This window comes from Parus major, chromosome 1, assembly GCF_001522545.3.
Source record: "Parus major isolate Abel chromosome 1, Parus_major1.1, whole genome shotgun sequence".
Classification (NCBI taxonomy): Eukaryota; Metazoa; Chordata; class Aves; order Passeriformes; family Paridae; genus Parus; species Parus major.
Window position 1 is genome coordinate 49,484,555 of NC_031768.1, and position 21,027 is coordinate 49,505,581.

Sequence of the window (21,027 nt, forward strand, 5' to 3'; positions counted from 1 at the left end):
TGAACAGGTTGCCCAGAGAAGTTGTGGATGCCCCATCCATGGAAGTGTTCAAGATCAGGTTGGATGGGGCTCTGAGAAATGGGATCTAGTGGATGGCATCCCTGCGTATGGCGGGGGGGGTTGGAACTTGATCATCTTTAAGGTCCCTACAATCCTAAGCCTTTCTATGAGTCTATGAAAAAACTGGAGAATTAATGAAATACATAGTAATACCCTCATTATTTTAAGAAGGAGCATTAGGAAGCAAGGTAGAAGTAGCACTTTGTTTCAAATAGTTTTCTGGGGCTAAATCAGCTGACTAGATGGTTCAGTTGCTTTTAAATAAAATACTAAATTATCCCTAGTTCTCAGGTTGAGGTTACACATTGAATATCATCATGTGTAAGTTGTGATTTTAAGAAGCACGGTCAGAATGGTTCTCATTCTGCCTAAAATAATTGTTTCAAACAGTTTCTAAGTTGTTGTGTTTGTCTCATGTAGGTCATGGTTCATTGTCAACAGCCTTTGCTTTGGTAAGCAAAAGGTGTTTACCATACATGAAGAAATAATCAGCAGGCCTGAAATAGCCAGCATTACTGAGGCACCTAACCTGTGCCTGTAGAAGGGTAATAGAAGTAGTACTGTGCAACAGTAAATGCGCTGTGGTTCCAGAAGGGGTTCTTCCATCAGCTTACTGAACGTATTTAACAGTATTTTCCTTATGAAATTCTGTAACATAAAAACCACAGCTGAAGGTTAGTTTATAATCAGTGTTCTTTAACTCACAGGTGGTTTGCAGCTAAGACATAAATTAAAATTTAAGACCAACTTTCCCTGGATTCATCACTCATTTGTGGAGTGCTTTCTTTTCAAGAGCCCAGCTATTTATCAGTCCTACTGTTATGGCTGCACAGGTCCTGAAGTATCTGCAGCCCTCCCGTTTTTCATTGTAACTCAGTCCCTTTTGTAAAGTCAGTAAACACTGACTTAAAACTTAAACATAAGAAAGATGGCATAATGGCAGATTTACAGCTTTTGGATCTGCTCCATAGCTGTGAGTCCACTGAACTGTTCATGATCTCTAAAGGAAGCCTGTGATACCTGTTGTCCAGGTCTGTGGTTAGCCAGAGTTGAGTAGGAATGAATACCTTTCTCAAAAATCATGTTGCAAGACCCAGAAGAAAGTGTCCTGTCTATGACATTGCAATACAGGAGAGCACAAACTAACAAACTGAAACAGTTAGTTCTTTATATAAATAACCATGAATTCCCCTATTTCACCAGAGCAGACAAAGCAAACACATTTTTACACAAATCACTGCCTGTCTTTGCCCTTCCTATGCCTCCCTTGCAGGGTCAGACATCTCTCCAGTTCTGCTCTCTTCTCCAGCTGCTTTCGGCATCTCTCAGCACTTACTAATCCTATGTGGTATTTCATGACTAAGGAGAAGTATCTCTTTCTCCATATCACCTCTGAAGTTTGTCTATGGCCCTAGCATCCCCCAGTTCTTCTCAGCACTATCCCAAGTCACAGTTGTGCACCGTATTTCCCCTTTATGCCCATCTCCTGGTTCCCTCCCCCTATCCTGCCAAGTTATGCTTTGTTCCCCTTTGGAGGGCAGCAACCAATATAAGAGGGAAGGCAGGTCACCTGCCTTTCTATTCTCCTCTCCTTTCCTGTTTCTTTTTTGCAGAGAAGATAACTCTGGTGGCCATCTGCCAGATGCACACCCAGCTGCTGTCACTCCTCCACAGAACAGGGGGGAAGATAAGGTGCAAGAGCTCAAGGGTCAAGATAAAGGCAGGGAGATCACTTACCAATTACCTTTACAGGCAAATAGGACTCAGCACAGGGAAAAGTAATTTATTGCTAATTTAAAGTAGATTAGGATGGTGAAAGCCACCATCTTCAACCCCCTTTTCCAGGACTTTATTCCTTGATTCCCAGCTCTTCTTCCTCCTGCATCCCAGGGCGATGAGGAGATAATTGTTCCTCTTTGCTGCTCTTCCTCCTCACACTGTTCCCTTGCTCCACTGTAGATAGTAGTTCCCATCAGGACAGTCTCCTCCAGGGACCACCCCTTATGAAGACCCTTTTGCCCTCCATCTCCTTACATGTTTGGTACCTGTAGAGCTGTTTCACGTGATCCCAGAACTGTTAGTATTGGAAGGGACTTCTGGAGATCAACCAGTCCAACACTCCTGACAAGCCACGGTCACCTAGAGGAGGTTACACAGGAACACATTCAGGTGGGCTTTGAATGTCTCCAGGGAGGGAGGCTCCACAGTCTTCCTGTTCAGCCTGTTCCTGTGATCTGCCACCCTCAATATAAAGTATTTATCACACTTTTTTTCCTCACTCCTCTCTTAGCTAGTTGTTTTGCCTTTCCTAAACCTGTTTTCCCTGAGACGTCCCAACTGTCTGCAGGGCTCAGCTGTGCCCAGCAGTGTGTCTGGGAACTGTGTCCAGAACGGGGCAGCTCTGGCTGCTCCTCATGCAAGTCCCTGCAGCAGTCACTGCCAGCACCTGGGTGCTTACTCCCTTGCCATGCAGTATACTGTAACCTGTGGACAGGTAAAACAATCCTGCAATTCCTGATCTTCAGATATTTGTAAGACCTGAAACTGGGTGACTTTTTCAAAAAAATGTATTAGCCCTGCTGACTCTGGTTACCTGAACGTTGGTCAGCTGTGTGAGGTTGCGTGTAGTTGGGAGTGAAGGTCCTTCATAGGCTGATAATGGTGTTGAATTGTGTCAGAAATCATGATGACTGGGGTTTTAGGTTTAGGTGCCCAGATTTTAGTTGAGTGGAGTGACGCAGGGTCCATCCTGATACCTCATGATGAACACTCAAAATCAGAGATAGCTCCTGAAATTTTGCTGTCAGTTGTATTCTTGAGTGTTCTGTGTTGTACAAAGCAGATGTAGCCCTTTCCCTTCACTTTCTGAAGTCAGGCAGCTGAAGTTACTTGAGGGTAAACTGGGATTTTGTTGGATGTGGTACGTGCAGTGATATTTCAGTACTGCTGAGTGCATTGGTGTAGCCTTTCAGAATTCACAGACGTGCATGCCCCTGGAAGTGCTCACATCCAGCTGTGGCACCACTGGGTGGCTTAGCCCACCGATCAGCTGATTTGGGAAGCTCAGCACAAGCAGTGCTCTCCAGCTAGAGCAGGCAGATGTGTTATGTGCCCTGATGTTGTTCTGGGACAAGATTAATTTCAGCACACTCATATTAATCCATTATATGTCTCTTTCCAGCACAAATGGACCCCCGAGGCCTATCTCCCAGACAAATTAAAAGTGACAGTGATGATGACGACCTGCCAAATGTGACCTTAGATAGCGTTAATGAAACTGGATCTACAGCGCTCTCCATAGCCAGAGCAGTACAAGAGTAAGTATCACATTGCCAGACAAGATGAGTGTTGCTGAGATGTTCCCAGGCTGACGGAGGCACTGGTGCTGCAGGGGTGTCCTCCTGCCAGCACCTTTTCCGTGGAGCTTTATTCCCTTTTGGAAGAGATGTCTGTATCTCTTGTCTCTCTCGTGCTCTTTTCCTTTCTTCCTCTCTGCCCTTGTTATTAGGTTGAGTTTCAAATTGGAATTTTTTCTTAATAGACTTGGAAAGCTTGCAGCGGTTTTACATCCTCTCCAAAGAGAGACCAGGTTAGATTACTATTCAAAAAACATGTATTTTTTCCTTGACTGAAAGCAGCATCAGGAACTGGATTCCAGTTGCTGTCAGATAGGAAGTAACAACATTTCTCCTGAAGGACAGTGTCATTGGAAGGAAATTACTGAGGGGGTTCAAACAGTTTTCCCATTGCTTTTATTTTTCTGTGTACTTTTGCAAACTGGGTGGACAAATTCTTAATTTAGTTCCTGCACTGCTTGTTTGAAAAGAAAGAAACAGTTTGTCATGAACATTAGCAATTCTGTAGATGCATGAGGTTGTTCAGTCACTGTAGCAGCTGGAAGGGAACCAACTGTGAGGTAAATAAGTATTAATATCCCAATTTTATAGGTGAGGAAAATGAGGTTATGCGTAAAGGTCACCCTGTAGATCTGAAGCAAAGCTGGAAATAGAACTAGAGCCTCCAGGCACTGAAGCCTGTGCTAGACCCACAAAACACGTTACTTTATCTGAGAGGTTCAAAGTATGGGCATTCTGGACATTAGTAAATAAAAATGGGTATAATAAAGGCCATTAGACATTGCTATTGTATAATTATTATAGATGCATTTTAAATGTCTTGATATGATAACTAAAAACATTTTGCTTTGTTTTTCTGGATGTCAACAGCTAAAAGAGCTGACATTTCTAAGCCATGTTTGGCGAGGGACTGCCTTTGGGGTTTTTGGGGCTTTTTTTTTTTTTTTTTTTTTTTTGCATTTTTACCAGACATGTACTACTTCATCTTCCAGCTAAGCACCATAACTGTGAACCTCAAACCAATATTCTCCTTAAGCAGAGAGAGAGGTGTTTGTGGGCAAGGCAAGACAAGGTGTTGGTTCTGTGATTAGCAGGCTCCCCTTTCTAACAGTGATAAAGGAGGGGAAGGTTTCTTCACCAGTGAAGGCTACTGCTTGATAGACAGGTTCCATATGTATTTTCAATTTCCTAGTCACAACACCAGGCACTGGAGTGCTAAGTATTTTTTCACAATTTATAGCACACATAGTGAGCCAGAAAAATAAAACAACACATCATGATTTTGCACTGTCTAATTACTGAAAAAAGGAAATACAGAGCACTAGCAAATAATTTTAATATATGACTGGCAGGCAGATACTGTTCTCTGATGGATATCACTTGAATACTTAAAGAATGGGTCAAACCATGGGAAGCTTTTTTAGCTTTTGTACGATGCATTCTACAGTTTGCAAAGGCAAATACATTGAGTATTACTTGACTGGCTCTGGAGCTTAAGAATTAAATTAAGAAATTTAATAATATAACATCAACTTGTTCTTGTTACAGGTTTTATTTAAACAGTAATCTGTTAGTTTATTTCTAAAGCTCCATTAGGAAAACCTAATTTGACTGTGATCTGCAATTTGTCATCTTTGCTTCATTCTCGGTCACAGACACCACACATGGAGCTTCTGAGTTGAAAAGGAATGTTGGCACTTCATGCCGACTGCACTCAATCTATTTCTTACTTGGTCTGCAATATTGTGCCCTACAGGTAGGCTCTATTTTGATTTTAGGCATCTAATATGTACCTTAATATTCAATGTTTAGCAAAGGAGTCCACTGAAAAAGCAGCTCTCATTCTACATAGCCTTGTTGAAGAGAGGAAAGTGCCTCTGAAGCCTTCCAAAGGGAGCTCCTGTGTGTTCAATTTCAGCATCTAAACTTAGCAGACTGGAATTTCCTCTGAGGACACGGAAAGGCACCTACTGTTTTGCTGAATAACCGGGCAGCATAGGGACATGCATAAAAAGACTTCTTCAGCAGTCAGTAAAGCGTAGGTCAAAGCTTAGTGCTTGAGGGGGGCAGGCTGGCCCTCAAGTCTGGACAAATGTCCCACAAAGTGTTCTTTTCTGAGTGAGCTCGTAAGCGCTTTCTGGTGAATAATTGCCCAAAAAATAACTTCTTGCAAAGAGTGGCTGAGAAGTACACCACAGTACCATCCTTTACTTCACTACCAATTGGTGTTGTACAGTCTTGTCGTTGTTAAACACAAACCAGTTTGTAGGTGCTTGGTAGCAGGTGCGAGACAACAGCTGACCTTTTGCTGCTTGCTTTTCAGACATGTATTCTCTAAAAGCAGTAAGGGGCTAAAGGGCTTCAGACTCTGGGGATTTCAGTATTTGGTGGTGGGCATTTGCTTTGGGTTGATCCTGGACAGCCCCTCACACAGGGGGCTCTCTGTGAGGCTCAGGATTCATTTTGTCTGTGTGGGTACCTGCATCCGAGCCAGTTATCTCACCCCCTGCATACGGGCCGGGTAGCGCTTGGCACCTTCAGGCAGCAATCCCTGGGCCCTATCCGAGCTGTCTAATTTCAGGACAGAGAGAGGCTCCAGCCTGTGATCTGCTGTTCCTCCCCATCGCCCACGGGCGGTGCAGACAGCTGCCTGGGACACACGTCAGCACTGCAGATCCGCCGTGCGAGCTGCGGCCACGGCAATCCACAGCGCCTGACTGCGGAGCCACTGTGCCAGGAGCTGGGAGCGACAGGATCATTCTGAGTGCTCCTGCATCCTCCCTGGCATCTCAGCCTGACAGCTTTTAACCACAGAGAAATCAGCTCTTCTCCAGTTTTTGGGGAGAAACTGTTGTTTTAATACAGCCATTTTTAAGCTTGTTGTTCCGGAAATGACACTTACCTAGCTGGGTCACAGAACATTTTGGAATGCCTGTTTGAAAGCTTTGCTTTTCTTGTCCTCTTAAACTGGATGGTATCCACCTATTTTGCTGCTTTGTTTCAGGTCCACTGTAATTCTTACAGGAGCAAAATACTTAGAAATAAAAACTGTGACAATGAAACACTAAGAGCCACGTGTTTGGCATTAGTTCTTATTTACACAAACAGAATGTTATTTGCTTGCATATTTGTAAAGTGACCAAGTATGACTGTTTTTTCTCAGGGAAATTGCCTTCTTGCTGCAAGCTTTGTGTTGGCTGAGCTTCCAGACGTCTTTCTCAGTAGTTCTTTTGGAATGAGTTCATAGTTCTCCTTCAGTTCAACAAACTAAATCAATAATGTAAAGTTATAGATATATAAAGTCATTATTTCAAACAGGGTACTTTGGTGAGATTTCTTCCTGTGACAGTGCTGCTTTATAGAAGTTGCTAAGCCTTAAAAAATATGGACTAAGAATAATTTATTAATCTCAGATAATATGCTCTGGCTGATAATAAATATTGCAGCATTATGTAGATTTCAATGGGCTTTGCATTGTAAGCAGCATTTTATCCTTTTTGTGGTGTGTTTTACAAACTCACTTTGACATGTAACATCTAACAGAGCAGATATGGCTCTATATCCCTGACACCACTGATGCTTATTACACAGCAAGGATAGCATCATATATTCAGAGCCACATCTCAGATACACTCCAGAAATCTTTGTGAAGCCAGGGGAGGAGAAGGCATTAGTCAACCCCTAGAAGACCGGTAAATCTTTTAGGGTCCCTCACAGAGGCAACATGCTGTTCAGCCTGGCAGCCTTTCCATCCCTAGGCAGAACTGATGCAGGATGGCCTCAGGAGCCGTGTCCATGGTACACAGTAATGCAAACCCTGAACAGAGCATTCATCTCCTTATTTCCTGCACACTTGTGAGGTAAAATGCATTCTTTTACAGCATGCAGCTCTCCATCCCTGAATATGCATACCTTAAGATCTCCTGTTTGCAGAAGCTGAGGGCACAAGCAGTAGAGGCAGAGGGTGACTTTTAGCATGAGCTTTTGACCAGTATATTGGTAAAAATCTAAAGATGCAGAAATTCCTCTCTCTAGACTTTTTTTCTCCTTAGGTGTTGTAAGTGGAGGAAACTCCTTTGATGGAACCATTTTTTCTTTCAAATGTCAAAGAAAAGAGGAACGGTGCATATAAATTGATGATGCTTCAGATAGTGTATTGTTTTCCTGGACTAAGGAAGAGAGAGAAATTTCAGAGAGGAAATCCTGTCTACTTGTAGTTATAGCTGCAGTTAATTCACAGAGATGGGATTTGTCATTTGTATGTGACTGTTCTGACCTTTAACATTAATTCCTCTTTGCGCTGAGCTGGGTGCCTCCAAGTGCTTGTATGAAAATGAGATTAGGGACCCAACCCCTGTTCTCTTTGGCTACTTTATGTGATTGATACATTGCTGCTAATGTGATCATCTTACTTTATTTGTAAACTCTCTGGCATCTATTACTGCAATACAGTAGGAGTTATTTTTGGATATTGCACTAGGAAAAAAGAAACTCAACAGAGAGACAGCATAGCCACTATAACAATGAACTCTCTTAAATTAGTACATGCTTTTCAAATATGATTTTTTTTTCCCTAGGTCTTTTTTTTTTTCTCCTTCTTCTTCTTCAGTGTAAATCAACTTCTCTGATATATTTTTATTTCTTCTGCAGTTCATACCTTTGTTTCCATCAGCCATTCTTTTTCTACACTGGTGTAGTTCGTTTTCCTGCTTTGGTTGCAATCATTACTAATGTTTTACCATTCATTACAGGGAACTTTCACCTCATTTTTTTCTTGCCCTTGCAGAAAAAATATTTTGTCCCGAGTCCCAAGAAACATAAGTGAGGGTGTTTCAGCAGTGCTTGTGTGAACTTTGCTTCCCTCTTCTCTGGTACATCTGCCCACTGTGAACGAATGCTCATTTTAAAACTGGCACGCAATTGAATGGTGATTTTACAGATGGAGAATTGGTTAGTGCTCATTCAGAATTCCTCAATAAAGGATTATTTTTTTTCACTGGAGAACACTAATTGGTTTGAAGTGAAATTGTGGGAATATATCAATTTCAATTTTACTTGTCTCATGAAGAATACACAAGTCTGGGATGCATTTTTCCATTGCAGCAAGGCTTTAGAGCAGAATGTTGCATAGTTGCTGCAATTGGAGGGAGATTGGACCACACACTGAGGAAGATCTGTCTATGGGCCTCTGACCTCCTCACAGGCTGTAACATGATAAGGCTTCTCCTTGCTTCCTCCAGAGTTCTTCTACAAACTGAACTGACTTGTTAAAAACATTGGGAGGCATTTGTGCAGATACTTAAGCAGAAGACAGTGGTGACACAGAGCCCTGTAAAGCATCTGTGTTATGTTTGGTGCCCCCACTGAGTCATTATTTCAGGGATGTTTCTCTTCTAGTCTTGTTTTATTTTTTGTCAGCAGTCTCAAGTAAGTATCCTGTGGCAGAAAAGAACAGGTTTCTGCAGTGAGAAGTGCTCCTGGGTTGGATGCTGACTACTGACCCAAGGGCCCTCATGAGCTGGCAGAGTGTGCTGTGCCTCAGCTACCTTAGGCAACCTCTGGGCAGTGCTGGCTTGTCTGATTTGGACATAACCTTGCAGCAAAGTTCATCTCTCACAGTGCAAGCTATCTGAAAGCTAGGCTCATGTATTTTGGATTTCTTTAGTGGAGAGATATTTCTAAGTCAAATCATCTTACCAGTTATGATCATCTACCTTTCAAAAGGTATCTGTCTTCCCCAGCAGCTGTAAAGAAGCCTGGACAAGTGGTTTAGGGAGAGTGATAAAACTTTACATTGCTGCAGTTCCATATGAGGACACCCCATTTATGTTATTTTCTAAGGCCATGCTGGAGGTCTGTGACCTGAGAAGCTGACCTAATACATCTAAATTTGACCCATGGCAGCTACTTACAGTTGTGATTTCTCCTACCTACGTGCATTCCCTACAAGAAGTTCAGACAGCTTGTTGAAGAAGTACTGACTTCTTCTATGGTGTATTTATATGGCATTTCATAAAGTTGTTTCTAGCAAAATCTGAATTATCAGAAATATCCGTTTGTATATAAAAATGAATTGGCCTAAAGCCCTTATTAAGGACTTCAAGAGCTTGAAAGACCTATATACCTTTAGGAATTGCTCTTTAGGCAGTAAGTATGAAGCTGGGGTTCAATAAACCCATACTATTCTAAAAAGGTTTTTTTAAATACGTGATTTTTTTATATGTGATTTTAAATGTCTGATGTTTGATGGAAGAAAAATTCAGTAACTTGACAGTTGGGCAGTAAAATCAAAGAATGTCATCCTGTGCATGCAGTAGGATTTTTTGGTGTGCATATTTTCTGCTATATGTCCCAAAGCCTTTTGCCAAGTTAACAAGATTCCTGATCAGCCAATGATCATTAGAAACAAGGGCTAGGTGAATGGCAACTGTAAATCAAAACCAGCTTCTACAGAGAAAATAACATCACTTTCTGCTTTGAAAGGGCTGTATTGCTTAAACAGAAGTGTATCAGGAGATAGGGGTGTTGTCAAAATGTTCCCTGAAGAAAGCTGATTCAAAAATAAGAGTGCTTTTACCTTGGTCTACACAAAAATCATATCTTCCTGACTCCTCTGTAAGACTAAATTTCCATGACTGATTAGTAGGTCATTCTAGAGCTTTTACCACACCATTGCTAGGAGTAATATTTTCCTTTTGAGAGAAATATTTAAATTAATTGCATCATAAGCTTGAAGAACTAAGGAATCCTGGTTCTGTTGAAGTCCAAAAAGGACTGTTTCTGTTTGCCATTAACTTTTTTTGGTCTAATGATTAGTCCTGAAACTAAGAGAAGTCTGGATGCTAAAAAAAAGAAAAGTAACTCAACACTTGGGCTATTTGGGGTACCATTATCTTGCACTGAAAGAGTTTCTTGTAACATGTATTGGTTCATTCCTTCTGTATATCTCTTTCACTTCCTTTATCTGTTACACAGAAACTTTCAAAGATCTTGTTTTCCAGCTTCAGATTAGCGTCTGTATTGAATTCACATATAAATGTCTTCTTAAACAGAAGTTAAATTTGTTAATTAATTTAAATTTTAGTCTGAGAAGTGGCGATCATTTCAAGGTAGTTGTCAAACTTAGCCATGGCTGGAATTCAACATTTCTAAACATGTTTACATAAACATGCTTTGGAATAAAATGCCATGAAACAATAGGATGTGATTATCATTATATAGCATTTTTTATCTTTGGAGTGCTTTGCAAACATTAACTAATTAAATTGTACCAGTCCCCTGTGTGTTCAAATATTATAATTATCCACAGGTTAGTGACTTGCTTAAGGCCATGCAGCAAAGCAGAGAATGACTTGGGATCAAGTACATCTGCCTCATACTCCTGTGCTTAATCCACATTCACTCTGTTGCTCCAGAGTGAAGCTCAAGTCATTAGTTGTTATATATGTGAAATGCATTGTATGGACAGTGAGGCAGGCATTCTGTAAATGCTTGAAGAACACGACACCAAGGAATGAATTATAAATAACATTATGAATTACTGCTACCCAGTTAGCAGTTTGTACACCTGTTTGGCATCTCCTTCCCCAGTGATTCGTTATTCAGCTTTTTATGTTTTTTCTTTCTAAATCAGCACAGAAAGCAGGGGCAGAGCCGTGTGCCTTAGGAAATTTAGAGCTATAACAAATACTTTTAGGTGTGGATTGGATAGCAGAACACTACCAGGAAAAGCCACAATAAAACTACCTCGGTGAACTGCTACTTTGACTTACTGATAAGAAAAAGAAAGAGCATTGTCCTCTGCTGTCACTTAAGCCAAAATTACTTCTTGTTTCATTATCTAGATTAGATAAGTTTTTCTCTTTCCTTTTCCATAAGGCAGTTCCTGTGATTTTGTGACAGACATACATGCAGCACAATTAAATCTTAATAGCAGTGCTTACACTGATTTATGGAAATATTGTCCTGAGAGTTCAGATAAATGCATGCTAAAACACGAAAGTTGTGCAGGTCACGGGTATGTAAACTGCATGTAAATGAGGGAACTATTAAGAGGGGAACACTGTTTGGCATGGCATAACTGAATGAGCATGTAAATACAGGGATGATAAAAAAAATTAACCTACTATTTTTTTTCCCTGTCATTTTCCTTTCTCCTGCATAATGGGAAAAGATTGTGGTAGGTTTTCCCATCTGTTAGTTCAATCCTCTTTGACTAGTAATGATTTCACCACAACCTCATTTCTCATGGCAAATTTTTTTTAGGCTGGAGATAAGAGAGGAGTGAATGGAAGTTCTTGGATGATGGATATGAAGAGAGTTTTTTTTGTGTTGAGCCTGTGTGCCAAGGAGGTGTCACTGTCCATGTGTATGTGACTTAGAACATGAGCATTACTATTTTTAATGTATCTCAGAAAGGATACTTGGACCTTACAGCCACCACACATATGAAATTACTCTAGTCAAAATAAAGGAATTGGAGGCTAAAACAAGAGGTAAAGTAGCACAATGGCTGATATTACAGCATCTAATCCCAAAGTAATGACAGTCACAGGTTTCAGAGTAAAACTCTGCACCTCCATCATTAGAGCAGTGACAAAAGATGTGTGAAGCATGAGGTTCTGGGTCATGTTTTTCTTTATTTACCCTTGTGAGATATACTGAGTTGCCACAGGATAAAGTAGTGCAAGGAAATATGCAAGCTGAGGCAGGCAGAAAATAAGAAAGAGACCAGGATGGATCAGAGCAGGCAGCAACAGCCAGAGCTCTCATCTATCCTGTGTTGGTAGCTAAGGGGGGCATGGAGCAGGCTGGCAGGCACTGAGGCCAGAGGCTGCCCTAGAAAGTGCTCACCCTACAGCAGATACAGGATCTGCTGCTGGCTGAAAAGCCCAGCATTGCAAACAGAGCCTGAAAAATAAATTAACCTGGGAATGACCAGAAGCTGACATCAGGCAGTAAAAGAAATACTTGGTTTATGTACTCATTAAAAGTCAGCAGTCCCCGTCCTGTCAAAGTATGTCTCCCAATTATTTGCATGAAAAGTACAATATTTAGCATAGTGCTGGGATAATGCATGATAAATTGGGGACACACAATGCTGTCAGATAGATATATAAGACACCATGATATTTCTCTTAGGAACTGATGAGTACTGCTGTTTCTGTAATCAGTTGCTTGTCAGGGCCAAAGAGTCAAACCATTGATGTATAAATCCACAGGAGGAACTATAATAATGACCAAAATCTCAGTCATAAAAGTTTCAAAAGCACAATAACAGGGTAATGTTGTATAATAAATTGTTTGCTGAAAATTATTTACCAAGCTGAACAGGTTGATTCCTTTTGCACTCAATTTTTCCACTTCAGAACTGCTTGCTGTCTATATCACCACATAATTTCTGAGATCCTTTGCCATTCCTAAAGCATAGTCAGGATAATAGATGTGGTTTTCCTTTGGCTTGAGAGGAACTACAAGTACATGTAGTTCTGTAACAGGTACCTTCTTGTCAATATAGTGTGTGACACAGGTTGCACTATCCTCAAATGCTTGCAACACTTGAAGTACTGCAGGTACACAGGACCACGATGAACCACAATTTGATTGAGACAAAATGCAGATTTTCCGCCTTTGGGAGAGGTCTGGTGGAGGTGTTGTGAGGTTCTGAAATAGGTGATTGGCTCCAGCAGTGCAGTAGAGCACCTGCACAAGGCATTAACACTCCCACAGTATAGTCAACAAAGAGTTAAAGGCTTTGAAGTTCAATGGGAAGAGCAATCAGCTTCCTAGAGCTGTCTCCACTTACATCCTGGCTAGGTATTTGGCTGTGAGTTGTCTCTGCTCTCTTTGGAGCTTGATCTTCTGAACTGTAGTACTTCATTAAAGTAGTTTGGAAAAAAAAAAAAAAAAAGAGCAGCTCACATTCCCAACTTTCCATTGTGGAAATGAAGAGGTCAAGCTGTGAACTTACCTATTTCTGCATGTTGTAACGCCCCGAGCGTGCTGTCCTCGTCCCATCTGCCATCTCTGTGTAAAAATGTGACAGCCAGCAGTGGTGCCCACTTGTGGCATAAAAGCCTGGTGGTTAGAGCACTAACTCAGGAAGCCAGATACCTACATTTGTATGCAAAAGATACCCAGGAGTGGTCCTTTTCCTCTTCTTTATTCTACACCTGTGTTTTGGATTGGGAAGTGACTGTTATGGATCCTTTTTGTGCTGATTATGTGGTCTGAGATGTGTTTAAGCCGTTTTCATAGCACATATAAGCTTCAAGTTCCAGAGACAAGGGTTAGGTATTTCTCTCCATGGTTTCTGAGTTGTAGAGGAGGATGGGTGGGAGGCCACAGCCCTTTGGCTTTCAGGCCAAACAGAGAGAAGCATAGAAAGTTTTAGGTGTCGGTGAGATTGGTTGGATGATACCTGAGTGTTTTTGCTTCAGTGCCTGGATACTGTAGGTTCTAAACAGAGTTCTGGTTGTCTGCTAAATTTTCTACTGTTAAAAGTTCAGCATGCAAATACTTAACCTCAACAACTGTATTTTGGTCTGCCCTGTTGCTTAATTGTTAAAAAGGGAACTTTATGAAAAGGAATGTCCAAAATTTGCAGTTACAACTTCTAGGTTATGTATTGTTGCTTATTATCACTTGTGCGAATAAATGATTTTCCAATAAGACACAAAGATGATTGCAAATTAATTGACATGGAAGAGAACAATTGGTGTTAATGGTTTCCAGTAACCATTTTTCCATTGCATATTGCTTTCAGTTGAGGGCTGATGAGGCAGGGGAGATTTTTGTCGCAGTGCTCTTTGATTAGGTACTGACACAGCTGTAAAATAAAATCTGGACCTATTTGATACTGTGAGGCAAGTACTTGATACATATTTCTGTGAAGGAAAAGACTACATGGAGGGTGGAAAAAGAGTCTGGAAAAATGCATAACATTTTTGTGTTAGGCAGTGTTAGAGCTAGTAACTTATACTAAAGAAGTTATTTACATAATTTTGTCATCTGCATTGCATATTTCTGTCATTATCAGAAATTCAGCATCTAACAAATGACAAAAACAGTAAAGAAAGTCAATATTTACACTTGAAGCAGGGAGATGCGACAGGTTCAAAGCATGCAGTGCAAAATTTTGAGAGAAAACAGATTATTTGTAGGTTTCCAAGGACCAGTGGAAAATGCAGTTATAGCAATCAAGCAAAGTTGTTCTGAAATTTCCTTTTCACTTTCAACAATTCCTATGCCAACCTGGACATTTTAATTGAGCATTATAAAAGATCCAAAACATTTTCAGTGCACATACATTCAACTGTGCTAATGTGCTGGAGCTATTTTATGATTCATATTGGTATTCTAATATTTTTGCTAGTTTCTTGGTCATTTGCCTCAGAGTACTTTCACAGCACATTTGAGGTCTGAACCACAGAGAGAAGGACTAAAGAGACTTATTCATGTTCTTGGCTTTCTACAGGTCTTTCTTTTTTTAATCCTTTTGTTTAACCTTTTTTTTTTTTGTGTTTTTCCAAAAGCCATCTGTTTTTCCAAAAGCCATGTTGTTTGAGCACATGCAGTAGATCAGAATTTGTCAGTGAAAAGGAACATTTCACATAGTCCAAATCTCAACCAGCATAGGAGTTTATGCAGCTATAGCACTGTGCATTTGTGTTGTTCATTATTAAAAATAGTATTTTAGAAGATTGTCTATTTTCCCTGGAGTCCCAGTTCTAAGTAGAAATGTTAAAGCCTAAGTTTTTTGGTGTTATGTCAGGAATAATATTACTGATGCAGCAGAATTCTGGGAGCAGACGTTCTCTGCAGCAGCTGTTTCCTCTTCATGCAATGATGTCTACCTGCTGTAGATTCTCATTAGAGTTTACCTCTTTGTCACTGATTATTTTTTGATAAGAAAATATGATCCATCATGATCCAGAATTACCACTGAGTGACATGTGGGCCCTTTTAGCTTTGACTTTGCTCCCATGAAAATTAATCACAGAGTTCCCAATGACTTACTTATCATTAGCTGGGACATCTACAGAGCAAATTCAGTTTGAGAAGATTTTTGAGTGAATGGGAAAATTCTAAAGGGCCTTCCACACTGAGGCTATGTGCCTTACTTACTTTGCAGTAAGTGTTCCTCAAGCTTGTCTTAGTCCCCTTCGATTATTTGGGGTAACTTAAAATTCCTAATTGTCTGTGTTCAATTTCCAGAGAGAGCATGTGGGGCTGTGCCAGGTCAGCTGTTAACCCTTTTCGTTTTTTCAACTCCAGGTATGAAGCATTTTATTGTGTATTATATAATATTCTGTTTTATTGATAAAGTCTAGTAGCAGTGCTTTTCAGGTTTCTCTCCCTCTTTATGTCATGACTGGGGGATATGTGGGGCTAGACAAGATCTGAAGTTGAGGGTTTTTTTTTATCTTGGGGCTCAGAGGGTGGTGGGAAAGCTGCAGTTCTCATTTTTTTATTTACCAATCCCAGTGTTTAAAATATGAAAATAGAAAATACCTTGTCTGATGTTTAATAATATAAAGTGTTCAAAGTAGTCTACTGAAATTGAGTGATGAAGTTAATGTGCATCAATGTAGCTCATGTTATATTAAGTCATTGCCAGGTACCATGAAGCAAAGCTGCAAAATGTAGGAAGGGCTCTTCACAAATACCTCCTTCCTTTAATTTCAAGGAGGCCAAAATTTTAAAACTGTACTGTGTAATGTGCCTAGTAGATTCCCTGTTTTTTGGGTTTACAAGTCAATCCAGTGTGGGGGGTGACTGGGAGACTTCAGCAAGTGTTTTGATGCTCTAAGGGCCCTCGGGTTCTCCCGACTTTCCCAGGTAGAAATGATGTCAAATGACAGAAGGATGTACCAAAGCTGGTAGGGTTCTTGTTTTTGTGGGATTCATGGCTGTTGCTTTAGTGGGTTTTAAAATAGTATGCAGTGAAATGTCAACTCCCAGTGTGTTTGCTTGCTTGCCTGTCCTTCTCCCTTCTTTTGTTTCTTTTGTGGGCCCCTCAGAAGATTCCTTTGGAGTCTTATTTATTATGGGACGTGTCAACCCATCAACTCACTGCTTTTTCTGCTCTTAGTGACCTGTGTGCCCTCTGTCTGTGGAGTACAGAATCAAAAAACAACTTTACACATTCAATATAAGCAAACACTGTACAGAACAAATCAAATCCTTCACATTTATAAGCTTAGTAATAAAATTAGGAGGAAGGCGTGTTTAGGAGCAATTATACTTTTAAATTGCTAATGAGTAGTCAAATACAGAAGTCATTCCTCAAGATTACTCCTATCTCCAATTTGCAGTTAATTACACTACAACTGGTATATTTATATTAAAAATTTGCAGAATCTTATTACTCAAACATTTTCAAAGTAGCAGCAGGAGCAATTTCTCTGTTAGAGGCAATACAAATCTTTTAAGGTATCCTTGGCTATGAAACTGAAACAATACATTTGTTTTTAAAAATCCTTAGAATTTTCTTTGATCTGATTGTATTATCAGTGCAACCTCAGAAATTATTCTGAAGAACCTACTAGTCTCTCAAAATGTTTTGTTTCTAAAATATACGCATATTTCAGAGACAATTTTCAATGCAAGCTTCTTTAGCTTGCATTAAATTAACTGTAATATTTTGCATATTGGCTTTTATTCTGCAGGAGGCATTTTCAAGAAGGAAATTTATGTTGTTAATTTTTGCTCTTTGTTAATGTGGTCAGTGTTTTGCTTAAAAAATCCCTTTATGAATTTATGATGTATTTACGTACCATAGTAGTGAATATGAAATCCTACTAATGAGGCTCCCTGAAAAACATGCATGGTTAAATGAAGATGAAGATGGCATAAGTCAGCTCTAAACTACTGAAAGTTAGTGTGCTCTGACTGGAGTGAGAGGAGACTGAAAGATAATATTTAGCAAGGCAAATAGGTTCTAATAAGAACATTAATTTGGAAAAGAGCTGTAGGGTTTTTTATGTCTTTTTAAAATAAAGAACCAAATTGATCAAGAAATCACATCTGTCAAACCTCATTTGGGCCATGTGGACCTGCATGAAAAGTGGAAAAGAGATAAGTGATATTAACATTAAAGTCAGTGCATTATTTGAAAGTATGAATTATTAAGGTGCACTTAAAACTGCTGACAGTGGTAGGAGTCTTTCTCACAGCTGCTCCTGCTTCTTGGGGTGTGGCATTGGTGGAGTTTGGGAACAGTAACTGCTTGTCAGAAGTGAATTCTGCTGCAATTAAATGCAGCCATATGAGTGGATATATATAATTTGAATTAATTTTCATGCCTACCCAGATCTGGGTATTTTTCAACTTCATATTACTAAACTTTTTTTCACTAAATTGCAAGAAAGTTATCCTTCCATAAAATTACACTCAAAATTATGGTATTCAAGTTAGGAAAGTATAGAAACATTCCTTGATACTTCAATTTCTTTGTGATGACAGAGGAACAGAGTGGATCACAAAGTCTTGAAGAAACATTGTTTGTAGGTTTTGGGGTTGTTTTTTTTTCCTATTTTTTCTTACTGGGTTCATCAAATCTACTAAAAGTTGTAAGTTTTATTCAAAACCAATTCCACACGAATCTGCATCTGCTGAGCTCTGTGGATGGCCAGGGGCTGGGATGGTTGCCTCAGTTCATGCACATCTAACTGTTAATTTCCTCTAAAATGTGGAGCATTTTGTCCATGCTGCCTCCTCTGATCCACTGGGAGCAAAGTGATAATGTGTGTGTTTCACGTGTTTGGGGCACAATGTGCCTCTTCATCTTTGCTGTCTTGCAAAGGGTATTGCTTTTACTACTGTATAATCTCCCCCAGTCTTCTTTTTAACACCTCATCCACAGGCTCAGCCAGATGGGAGATGTTTGGCAGCTGGAGGACCCAGATGCCAAATTCTGGAATACAGCTTTACTGCATTGGCACATGGGTTCATGGCTGGCTTCTTGGCTTGCACCTCTGCTAACTTCTTGGCTACTGTCTAGCTGGCAGCTGTGGCACTGCCTCTGGGGCTGTGTTCAGGTCAAGCTGCTTTGGAGTTGGATGGCTTTCCTGATCTGAATTGCTCTGCTGGACACCGTTTTCACCTTAGTTCGCTTTGACTCTCCATTGTTCCAAGATAAACGCTTGCAGTGTTCTGTTGTATTCCTGACATTTGTAAGACTAATTCGAAGCAGTCATTCTCATTTGTCACCAGTTCAAAAAGAAAATAAGCATTGCAGTGCAGAGTACTGCTTTACTTGTTAGCATTCCCATTAGTTAGTAAGAATGTTAAGGCCCAAGTCTTGTATTTGCAATTCATCTCCAGGACCAAATTGTTAACTGAAGAGAACAGGCTTTAAAGGATGTATTTCTTACATCTAAACTTTGATTGCTTTCAGCCAAAAGTGAATCTAGCATCTTTTATACAGAAAAAAAACCCCACACATTTGCAGAGGTAATTTGGATAATTTTTAAAGAACAGGATAAAGAATAATTATGATGATAATAAATAGGAAGTTACTGGTAATAATTAAGAGCATTGCCAGCAGAAAATGCTTGATCTTCTCTTTGCCGGATTTGGAATGTCCTCATTTCACATTTTAGTTTTACCTCAGGTTTTTTATTAGGCTTTTTTTGTTAGTTTGTTGTGGGTTTTGATTTTTTTTTTCATAAATGAGGTAATGAAAAATTAATGCATCTAGGATAGCCAAAGCATTTGAAGTAATTCCCTAATCTATGTATTTTCCTTTATGCAGCTCTGTGCATAAACATTACTTTCAATGGGAAAAACTGCAAAATCAGGAGGTCACTTACACTGCATAGTTATAGTAAAGATCAGATTAGTCATACCTACTATGAAATTTTCATTCCCTTTCTCAGCTAGTGAGACTATGTTGTGCTACACTAGAGGCACTGGTATCTCTGTTACACTCTCAGAAAACTTTCTTCATGCTTGAGTGAATAGCACTTGTGCATCACAGTGAAATGAAACTTCTACCTGTATATTATATTATGGTTAAGCTTTGCAGGTTGATCTGATCTCTGAGGAAGAACAGTTGAATTCCTCATTATAGTCACTAGAGGAAATTGCATGTCCCGAGAACAACCAAAAGGAAACCCTTACCTGTCTAGTTTAGGTGTATACTTTGCTGATGGCCTAGGGGAATGTAAGTGCTTCTCTGGGAAAACAGGTCAGTTACATCAGGTCAATCATTATGGACTGTATAGGGAACCAGCAGGAAATAAGAGCACTGTTTTCCCTCAGAGTAGTCTCTGTAGCCCTTTCTGGACTATGATGGAGCAGAGATAGTCTTTTTAACAAGCTGGCAGCAGCAACAGCAATTTTGCCACTTTTGCAGATGAGCTTCATTATTTAGCTCGTCAACAGTGGGAGACCTGAGCACAAGCTTATGTCATTGGGATCCTTGCTGCAGGCCCAATCAGATTAGATATGAGGGGAGCAATGGAGTGTCATCTCCCTTCTTGCTGGGTATGGGCAGTTGTATGGACAGGAACATGGAAGTCACGGCATAGTGAATGAGAGTGGGAAAGAAGAACCTGTATCCTTGCCTGAGCATGAACAGGATTGGGACTGTAGGCTCCATTCCCTGGAGCAGCATCAGACCAGAAACAGTTGTAGATACTGAAATAATATTCCCCTCTAAATGCATAGTGTCCTGATTTATAGTATGGAGCCAGGATTCCCCTTTTCTGCCCAGTCTTTTAGCCTTGTGGTTCTTGCATTCCTGATTAAAGAGTACCCTCACTGCCATGGACACTTAAGCAGAAGACCCTACATCCTTACAGCCAGATTATTCCTGGAGTCATGCTCCTTCTCTGGGTGAATTACCTGACTGCAGGGCTACAGTACAGCATCTTGCCAGTGTCACCATCGTCAGAACTCTGCCTGCCTTTTGGGTCGTCTTCACAAGGCATGGGCAAAGTTCAGGACAGGGCTCTGCCTGTAGGTGGAAAATAGGTAGCTGCCAGAATGAGTATGTGTGGACATGTGCCTAGTGATTGGTACCTAATGAAATTCCATCTTAACAGTGAAGGACTTCATGGGTTTGCGGGGAGGCTGTGTAGGACTCTTCATGGGACAGTGAGTAGGGATGGACCTTGCCAGGCTTTTGGGTATCTACCTCCATCAGGGTTCCAGCATGCCCATTTTCACACTTCACCACTTTCCGAACTGTATTTCCTTCTTTCAAATTAACAAGCTTTCAGTGCTTTCTAATGTAGTAGAGTTAAAGATGTTATTCCATTACCTAGACTATTCCTTTTCCCTGCTTACCTGTTTCTGCCCTTTTGCAAATCAAAAGATGGGTCTGATTGTTCTTAATTTTTTGTCTCAGCCACAGCTTTTGCCCCATAAAAGAGATTCTTGTTACTTTCTGTATCCTACAGGCTTTGGAAACCATATTCATGTATAAGGTTGAGTTAATTCTTTTTTTCCTTCTTTTATTTTTTAAAGTGACAATGATTGTTATCCCTTATGCATTATATTCAAGCGGAGAAACAATATGTGCTGTTAAAAAAGGAAAATAAGAAACCACAAAGATGTTTTTCCCTTCTCTTGCACCTCCAGTACATTCTGTAACCCAGTTACT

At 40.2% G+C, this 21,027-nt stretch overlaps 1 protein-coding gene across 8 annotated transcripts in view; it reads left to right on the top strand.

The window, feature by feature from the left end:
* Positions 1-21,027, top strand: part of KLF12 (Kruppel like factor 12) — a 209,414-nt gene that overhangs the window by 130,564 nt on the left and 57,823 nt on the right. For 7 of the 8 annotated variants that reach the window (XM_033514320.1, XM_033514329.1, XM_033514322.1 and 4 more), the window contains 2 exons: positions 3,242-3,377; positions 15,633-15,692. In XM_033514320.1, the coding sequence (XP_033370211.1) occupies positions 3,242-3,377; positions 15,633-15,692 (196 nt within the window). The remainder of the gene's footprint in view (positions 1-3,241; positions 3,378-15,632; positions 15,693-21,027) is intronic. The other variant, XM_033514327.1, reaches the window with a different exon arrangement.